General features: G+C 42.2%; 1 protein-coding gene across 1 annotated transcript; it reads left to right on the top strand.

Annotated features, from left to right (window-relative positions):
• The first annotated feature begins 345 nt into the window (after positions 1-345).
• nceh1a (neutral cholesterol ester hydrolase 1a) lies at positions 346-5,543 on the top strand. Its single transcript, XM_073483083.1, is given in 6 exon segments — positions 346-569; positions 2,303-2,426; positions 2,429-2,557; positions 2,646-2,715; positions 2,850-3,021; positions 3,097-5,543. Coding segments are annotated over 6 exon segments (1,245 nt in total). The 5' UTR covers positions 346-428; the 3' UTR covers positions 3,706-5,543.
• Positions 5,544-10,203: the final 4,660 nt, after the last annotated feature.

The raw sequence follows: 10,203 nt of genomic DNA, 5'->3' as shown, positions 1-10,203 counted from the left end.
TTATTTCCCTGGGGCTTTTAGGAGCACATTTGTTTAGTATACCCAAAAGAGGCATTTGTTTATTGATTTATTGTCCAAGTAGCGGACACTGGGCATCCCCCCTAGATTTACATGTTTTTTGTTTATATTTTTATGTAGGTTGGGCTGGCATGTGAGCATTTTACTGCCAGTTCCGCCACAAGTATTTAATATTGTATTGCTAATTTTGATATTATAATAATAATTATTATTATTTAAGGTTTTATTTTGAAGTTTCTCAGCGGAAGTGTTTCAGCCAGCGCTTAATTGTAACTCTGGAGCCTGATTTGCTGTCACAGTCCCTCCAGTGACAAACCAGAGAGTGTCAGCCGCCTCCCGCAGAGTCAGTCCGGGTCCTTCTGTCTGTCTGCTGTCTGTCTGTCTGACAGGTCGTCCTCTGAAGAGACAAGATGAGGCTGCTGCCGGCTGTTCTTACAGTGTCACTAACGGTGGCGGTGGCTTATTATGTTTACATCCCGCTGCCTGACTCCATCCAGCAGCCGTGGAAGTTGATGATGCTGGATGCTGTGTTCCGGACAACGATGCACCTGGTGAGAGAGTAGATGTTTTATTTGCTATTATTATTATTATTATTATTATTATTATTATTATTATTTGAGGATACATTCTGGTACAGGTGCTGTGATGGAGCAGGTGTGATTGTGATGAAACCTGCACAACATCTTTACCCTTTAAGCTCAATCAAAACAAGTGTTGCTGATAGCAGTAAATAATGGTAATAATAATAATAATAAAATGTTTAGCTGCATGTAGTGCATGATCAGCTACTGAAGTGGCAGTGGTACAAGACACGCCTCTTCACCTACAACACAGTAACACACCTAGCCTGGCAGACATGTACTTTGACCCCTACCTACATAAGCCATGAGCTAAATGAAAATTAACACTGAAATGCCCAACTTTAGTGCCTTGAGACAGTTATTGCATCATTCGAAGGTGCACATATATGTGGCGGACCCTGCCACCTTCCTAGCTTCAAACAGTGTTTACCTCTGAGAACAGCTTGTTTATGCAGTTATGTAAGAAATCAATATTTTTGAGTTTGTATTATTACCTCATTAATATTGTAAATATAAAAATTCTGATACTTCTCATAGTGCTCCTTTAAAGTTGAGTATTTTTATAAAGTAAAATGACACGCAGAGCCGAAAGGCAAAGATCTGAGGCACATCACACCCTCGACATCATGTGCTGTCATGGTCATAGAGTGCCTATTCATGCTTGTACCCACTCAGGCTCATTAGTAAGAGCCTGCGAGAAATGTACAAACTTCGTGAAAGAGCTTTAACAGTTTGATTTGGAAACTGTCACGCTGTCTCTCTGGTGCTAATCTGTTGCATGGGGGGGGGGGGCTGGGGTTATTCTGGGCCTGTGTTGAGGACAATCAACTCTTAACCTTCACCCTTGTTCTACTTTATGTGAAATTGCACTGTAGGTGAAGAGAAATGAGATCAGCTATTGCCACACTGGCTGCAGGCTAATGTTCAGAAGCAGATAGTGTTTGTATATGTCACCTCATATTTAACTGAGCCTTTCCTTTCCAGATATGAAGTGGAATAAATCAATTTAGATAAGATTAATAGAAATCCTGATAGCAGATTGGTCTGTTAATGATTATATATTAGTTAAAATGTGTTATGATGTAACACAATAGTGCCAACAGCCTCTAGTTTCAAGAAGAGGAAGCTAAAATTGCACTTTTTCTCTTTTCTGCAGCATCTTGCACAACATCATGTTTTCATGTATTATAAATATAGCAAAGATGTTTTGATACTCACTATATATTATATATACATATATATGTATATTTTACACTCAAATACAACTTTATTGTTGAAAAAAGCAGCACAAGAACATGTAGCATACAGAATAAATATAGGTGGAAAAACACTGAAACAAAAACTATTAAAAAAATAAATTATTATACAACAGTTAGTTCTGAATAAGTGATTGAGTAACTGGCCACAACTGTGCCAAGCAGCTGCGTCTGCTGACCTTGGTTGAACACTTGCGACAGTCTGAGATGTTTGTGGGGAGAAGGGCAGACGCACTGTGTTCATGTCTTGTTGGAGAATTGAGACATAACTGTCTCACTCAGTCACCTCTGTCCTCCTGCACTGTATCTGACTGATGTGTCTCTTTGTCTTTCTCCTGTTCTCTCCACTCTGTTTTCTAAATACGCCTTAAATCTCTCACTTTTGTCCTGAGAAAATATTCTCCAGGTGAAGTTTTGATATCTCTCCCCTCCCTTCACTGTCTTCAGGCCTCTTTGAAGGCATGGCTGGGCTTTGACCACTACATCAAGTCGATCAGGTCGTGCACGGACGGCTTCGAGGACATGATGCACGTGGCGCTCGGTTCCGAGTCGGGCGGAGGGGTCATGCCCGGGTGAAAGTCAGCGACACCACTTTTGCCGGCATCCCGGTCACCGTGTACGAGCCCCCGGCAGGAGGGGAGGGTCATCTGAGGAGGGGGGTGATGTATTACCACGGGGGAGGCTGGGCCCTCGGCAGTGCCAGTGAGTAGGGAGGCATGGATATTAAACTGAGACCGTTAAAAGTTGCCTTAGGCTTAACTTTTCCTTCATCTTTCTCTTACTTCCTCAGAAAAGGGGTCGTATGATACAATCAACCGGATGGTGTCGGATGAACTCAACACTGTTGTGGTCTCTGTTGAGTAAGTGCTTCTCCACCTGCAACACTAATCCGTTTCAACATTATTATGCAACATCTCTGATCTTCTTACAATCATACGCCCCAAAGCTTTCTAGTCCTCAGGTAAATTATCATTTGTAACTGATATCTGTGCAGGTATCGTCTGTATCCAGAGGTGCACTTCCCAGTGCCCTACTTAGACTGCCTCGCTACTGCCAAGCACTTCCTGTCCCCAGAGGTCCTGGCCAGCTATGCAATCGACCCTGAGCGTGTGGCTGTGGCCGGTGACAGTGCCGGAGGAAACCTGGCTGCTGCGGTCGCTCAGGAGGTACGTACAGAAGCCTTCTCCTTTATGAATGTGCGTAATAATGTATTTACTTATGTTCCTTTTATATTTTCCCAGATTGCATTAGATGACACCATGAGTGTGAAATTCAGCGTCCAGGCGTTGATCTACCCGGTGCTCCAGGCTCTGGACTTCAACACGCCCTCCTACTTGCAGAACCAATACATCCCCGTCCTCTACCGGCCCCTCATGGTCCGCTTCTGGCTGCAGTACCTCGGCGCTGACCTCTCCCTGCAGCCCCAGCTGATTGCAAACAACCACAGCTCTGACATCACCCCAGAGCTGAGGGCGCGGCTAGACTGGAGCGTCCTCCTGGCCCCGAAATACAAGAAGAGCTATAAGCCTCTGATTGTGGAAAAAGGTGCGCAGGGGTTAGCGAAGGAGGTGCCGGGGCTGCTGGACGTGAGGGCATCGCCACTTTTAGCAGGAGCAGAGGTTTTGGCTAAGAGCCCTCGGGCGTATATCCTAACGTGCGAAAACGACGTGTTGAGGGACGACGGCCTGATGTACGCACGGCGCTTACAGGACGCAGGTGTCACAGTTACCAGCGACCACTATGAGGATGGCTTCCACGGGGCTTTCAGCTTCATAGCCTGGCCCTTTGAGTTTGAAATGGGGAAGAGGGCAATCAGGGGCTACGTCAACTGGCTCAAGAACAACTTGTAGGAGTGCGTGTGCAAGGGGGTGAAATTGTGTTTGGTTGTACGGGTGCGTGCATGTGTGTGTTTCACTGCCCTTGCTTTATGAACCACAGACTCGCTAAGGGCTTGTACATCTGCTCTTTGTATAAGAATATAAGATCTAAGCTCAGGGCCCCTCGTGTACCTGCAGATACACACACACCACCTTGGTGCATATAAAGTTTACATGATAATTAGAGGATTCTTAAGGTCTGAACAGCAGAAGGGCAAACACTGTTACCAGCCAACAAAAATACTTCATAGATCCACATAAGCGCTTCACAGCCACAAGCTCTCCATTAATGGATAAACTAATCAGCTGCTTCCTCTGGGAGAAAACCACATCAGTGCACCGATTCATCCGCCCCACCAACACATGAGCAGCGTATGTCACAAGGATTGCAATCGATTTTATACTTTTAAAATAAAAGTCGGATAATCGTGAATTAGACACCCCCGATCATAGGTTCACGTTAGTGGTGGCACAGTTTTTATGTAACCCAGAACATTTTATCATGACGCCTCACACAGAAATCATTGTATAACCAGTGGTGAAAGAACACAAAAACAAAGTGCAACCCTGGAAATTCCAACAGTGTTCACTGTTTCAGTGTTCACACCAATAGTGGATGCCAATGTCAGCCTGTTTGTCAGTCGTACCACTGTAACATCTCAACGTCTGTCTGGATGGATTACCATGAAATCTTGTACAGATGGTCATGTCGCCCAGAGGATAACCCCTGATGACTTGAGTTATCCCATGACTTCTCCCTCCAGAACCACCCGTTTGGGGTTTTGGTTGAATATCTTAACATCTACTTGATGGATTGTCATCAGATTTGGCAAACACGTGTTCATGGTCACCTCAGATTCATCTGTGATAGCTGTGGTGATCCCTTTACTTTTCATCCAGCACCATAATCAGGTAAATTACTGATTAATAATGTGACCAAATACCTGCAGAACTAGTAACATTCCCATCTGCCCCAGCTGTGCTAATTAGCAAATGTTTGCAAGCTAACACGCCTAACTAAGATGGTGAACATAAGGAAACATTATCTGCTTAGCATCAGCGTTTTCCGTGTTGCATGTTAGCATGCAGATGTTAGCATTTAGCGCAAAAGCACCGCTGTGCCTAAGTACAGCCTGAAGGAGCTGCAAGCACGGCTGTAGACTCTTGTTGTAGGAAGAAAGAAATAATATATAAGAAGAATATCCTTTGATTACTTTTATAAATGGGGAATTCATTACATTTCTTCTGGACACTTTGTATGTTTGACAGCTCACATAAATGTAGCAATCTCCCATCTTGTAACCCGTGCAACACAAGAAGGTGATGTCTTCCCTGACGCATGACGCTGGCACTTGACAATCTTATTGCACTACTTCCTTAAGTTTCATTCCATTTGTCTTTCACATTGTGTTTGATATTTTGTGTATCTTAACAATGTTTTGGGATGTAAATGCCTGAAAAGTGGTACCTGTGGAGCATAAATGAATCACTGAAGTTGTCAAAATTAGTTGGCTATTTAAGTTTTTGTCGGATGTCTACGTGTACTGAACCACGTTGTTGTTTTCACAGCAACATGGAGGATGTCTGAGGGGCAACACTCGCCTCTGAGATGTATGTATTTAAACTGGTACTCTGCAAGGGCTTCAGATGATATAATTTTACTTTTAAATTTCATTTTAATGTCTTTTAAACATTTCATGTGGGATTCAGATTCCCCTTTATGTCTCTGCTCTGCCCATTGTTGTGATTTAAGAAAAAACAAATGAAGGGTGTCAATAAAAAACCAAGAAGTCATTCTCATGAAACATAAATTGTTCTGTTTATTTGCAAAAACAAAGTATATTTCCAGATGCAGTGATATTCACCATCAAATGTGTCAAACATTATGTTGTAACTTTTACTTTTCATGTTTGAATTGAACCTGCTTTTGCTCGATCTGCCTCATAAGTGACATTCATGTTTCGCAGGATGCCTTCTTTATACCTTGTTGTTGTTGTTGCTCGATATGATGGCAACACAGGGTAGCATTCAGCCGCAGTGGGTCATAAGAAGCAATGCTCATCATGCATAAAAATGATGATTAAAGGAATGCGTGGGACAGGGCATGTTGTTCATTGCTTAACTCATCTGCATCTGTATTTGAGTCTGTTTCAGCTGCAACATTTACAAAAGTTAGTACAAAAGTACAAAGTTTGTAAAAAAAAATGACAAACTAATTTTGAACTGAAATACAAAAAAAAAACACCAAATATCTTTGAAGAAAAGTTGACCCAAAAATGAAAAAAAATCTGTCATTATGTGTGTTAAGTTGAGCTGCAGGCAGCTCCCATCTCTGCCTGAGTGCATCAGGTTTGGGTATGTCTCCAAGCCTGAAGGCAGCTGATTGAGGGCACCAGGTGAAGACAATCTGGAAATCAGGGGGTTTGGAGGCACTCACTCACAGGACAATGAGGTGTGAGCAGTGTGTGAGAGAAATGGTTGGAGAGTCTCGGGGGAAAAGGAGACTGCAGGACTAAAGCTTGGTTCAGAGAAGGACGAAGGAGCCGGTGAGCTTTCAGTTAAGTGTCTGTGCTGCTTGCATTGGGGTTGTGGGCTGTGAAATAATTATGTGATGAAATTCAGGTTAAAATGTTATATATTTAATATCATGTGGGTTGAAAGCACAGTTAATACGGTGGTGTATTTTTAAAAAGTATTCAAGCTAAAAGTAATTTGATAAAGAATGATGTGTGTATTTACAGGAGTTAAACGCTGACAAAGTTTGTAAGGTTAAAATCATCATTAGATAGTGCTTTAAATGTATTTAATTCATTTTGGGGGTTTAAGTATGGGTACTTTTCACTTATTTTCAAGATTGATTTCTAGTACCTTAAAAATTAAGTAGTTGATTTTGGGTTATGTTGATTGATTATGGATTCTTGGGTTACATTTTTCTTGACCTTCTATTTGTGTTTGTGTTTAAGGTTTTTCACCTGTTATTGGCCTTGGCAACTTTCAAATAAAAGAAAGAAAAGAAAGAAAGCTGAATCTTGGTCATTGAGTGAATTCCAGTCCAATCTTCTGGAGCAAGCTGCCTTTTCAAGTGTGGGGAAGCTGCAGTTTAAACCTCACAAGAGTGAGGGCCACTTGACAATGTGGATGGAAAGTCAGGTGACGTTTCATAGTCCACAAAACATTTCTGGAGCAAAACAGCGTTGCAGGATTCTCCTAACCAACTGAAGTAGATGGGGACTAAAAAATTAAACACACAATAGCGAGATCTGCACCGGCTTTCAATCATTTTCCCAGATCAGACTTGCTTTACTGGGGAGAGCGTTTATGGGTGAATATATCCAGCAGCACCAATAATCAATGCAACAACCCCCTCTAGTGGACTGGGAACAACATGGACCTTCTTTGGTCTTGAGCTGACACATTGAGACCAAAATCCCATAGTGAAACACTCAAATCATGAGTTGTTCGTCTACATGTCAGATACTTGTCACCCTATATATATTTTTCTTTTATTCTGCACATAACCCCTGTGTATTTTATATTTGGAGGTCATTGAACACATCCTTTCATAACACCGATCAAAAATAACCCCGATAATAATATTCATAACTGCATTCCTGAATGTACTTCTAATCCTAACCTCAGTCTAACCATCTTAAACAGTATTTATAGATCAGTGCTGGATTAACTGGATAGAAATGGAGGCTTGTGTTATGTAAATATTAACCTGTGTGCTTTGTCTCAGTTTCTACACTCCCACATTCACATACACTTGCTTCCTATCAGGGAACCACCCTTCCACCAACACGCTAAGTCACTGGCAACTGTCTGTGTGCATTGTGCTGCTGTAGCAATTTTAAGCACGAGTCTTTGTTTCATAAATGAGACAATGAACAGCTGTCGTGCTCAGATGGGAATTTAGGGAGATTCCATGACTTTAGGGAGGGAAAAGGGGAGTGGAGGACAGAAAAGGGCGGATGGTGCATGATCCGTCCTCTAAAGCCATTGTGTGTCTTCTGGAAATTATTCTAGCTCTTCGCTTCAGTGGAAAACTGCTTTAATTTTCCAGTGTTTCTCTGCGAGCCTTTATGTTTCCAACTGTTCTCATAACTGATTTCAGATTTTTGGGTTTGAGAGTCGCACCATGCTGCGAGTTTTCACACAGTGATGATTTTGGTGTTAACCAAAGTTATGTTCCAGTTTCAGGGTTTTGAATTTTGAATTGAAAAGTGTCATGAGACAACTTTTGTTGTAAATTGACGCTTGTAAACAGTAAGATTTTTATGAAATAAAACCAGGTTTTGAACCTATTTGTTGTCTGTATTTTTGCAGCAATAGCAATTCAACATATTCACATTTTGTATTTAATGTTCTTTGTTAGTTTTCATTGCTAATTACTTTCATTAAGCATTTTGACGAGACAAGGCAAGAAAAGCTGTGAAGTTCAACTCATAGGTGCCGTCTTCCTGTCGACAAAACTGAATAATTCTGACAGACGTTCGTGGCCCTGGTAGTCCACTGGGCAACGAGAGGCAGGGAGGGAGGTCAGTGGGCCGCGACGAATTAACTGTTTAAATAGACCACAAAAGAGATAAGAATTAGCTAGCTAGCATGTTATTTCCTAACACTGGCTGTCTGGTGTTAATAGATTGTGCCTGTGCCTTTTCCGTGGTTGGTTTGTAAAACCAACAGCCAGCAGTGGAGCTCATACAGCGTTACGTGAGCTGTAGTATCCCCAGTAAACAATCCGACCCCCGTGGCTAAAGGGGTCGGTGTGTTTACCCAGGAAACTACAGTTTATAAACCACTGAATCAGAACCGCAAGGAAAACAGGAATAACCAGAGCTACTGTGTGAGTTAACAGTTTGAGTGAAACATAGTGAATGTTGCCAATGAAGCCAACCAATCACAGGCAGGCAGGACTGGGCTTGCAAGAAGAGCTAAATCTGCTCATTGAACGCTTGGCAAGAAAGGGAAATTTCTCAAAATGTCAAACTATTGCTTTAAGCTTCAAAACGAGGATTAAAGCCAGTCAGAGCCTGCTGCATGTGGACATGTTGGACAGAGGTCAAAGGTCAAAGGTCGCTGACTGATTGAACTTAAGACAAGGAAATAACTAACATGATAGGAAAGATGATGATAAAAATGGTTTTAGATGAATAACAATAATTTCTGCAATACTTCCAAAATCTCTCTCTCTCTCTCTCTGGCTTTTCACCATGGGACTGTAGACAGGCATGTCTCTCAGGGTGTCATCTTCCCTGCCTCAGGCCTGACAGTCTTCACATATTACTCACCTTCCCCGCTACTTGTCTCTGACAAGCCTGGGAATTTGCTCGCTTAAGGGACGGCAGGAACTTCTTATCTTTCTCTTCCGCGTTTTCAGATTCTAATCAGTGACGGAAACAAACTAAATACTTCTTTTTCCTCAGCTGTTGTTCTCACTCCCAACATTTTTTCAGTTTGATCCAGTGCAGCGCTTCCAACCTGTGTGAACACTACATGAGCCAGGGGGAATATGTTTCACACGGGAGGGTCCAGCACATCTAATTCACTTCCGTACACTGACAATGGAGCAGGGGTTAGAGGTAAAGGAATGAAAGTAAAGGAACCACCACTCAAGGTTAAGTTCTGCAGATTGAATGACTCCCCTGTGACAAATACTACTTAGAGTTACACTGAACCACTAACAATGGCGGGTCATTTGGCACTAATCGGCCAGCATTCACTCAGATCACTGCACAATAGCCGGAAAGAGAAGGAAAAATTGGCTTTTTTCATCTTACTTTCAGATGCTGATTATGTGCTACCTGCAGCAGTATTTGAAGTGCTTTAGCTGCAGCTGGAAGAGAACGTATGAGTCTTATAAAGACAACTGTGAAAATGTTTAGTGAAAGTAGACAGACAAAAATACAGACATACGACCAAATATCTTAATAAAACACATCACTTTTAGCCACTGATTGTTTCCAGGGCCGCCACGCTCTCCTTAAAATCAACCAACAGTTATTTTACGCTGCCTTCGGGGGCTCCAAATTTAGAGACCAGCAGTTGTAAAGATGTATAATGCAGTGAAGTTTTTCTGGCAGGAAGTAATCAGTAAATGAAGGCAAACTGTGTTTGATGTTGCAACATTGGAATGTAGCTGGAGCAAAGTTACTTTCAACCACAGAAAGGAGTAAACGAAATAATATAATAAAAGCTTCATTTTGCTTAAAACTTTCAGAAATGACATCAAGCTGTTGGGTGTTAAGCACTGTTGCCTCACAACAAGAAGGTCCTGGGTTTGATTACTGGCCCTTCTGTGTGCAGTTTGCTTGTCCTCCCCAGACTCCGGCTGTCCAATAATACAAATAAAAAGGGCTGCGGCTACTCCAGAGAGTAACGCTGCATCCATGGTGAAACACTTGTTGCATCATATTTTCTTGCACATTGGACCACTGTAGAGGGAGTCCCCCAGTGTGCTCATCTGTTTTT

Source organism: Pagrus major, chromosome 16 (assembly GCF_040436345.1).
Source record: "Pagrus major chromosome 16, Pma_NU_1.0".
NCBI lineage: Eukaryota > Metazoa > Chordata > Actinopteri > Spariformes > Sparidae > Pagrus > Pagrus major.
Note: the sequence above shows the minus strand (reverse complement) of the source record. Positions and strands in the feature narration are given on the sequence as shown.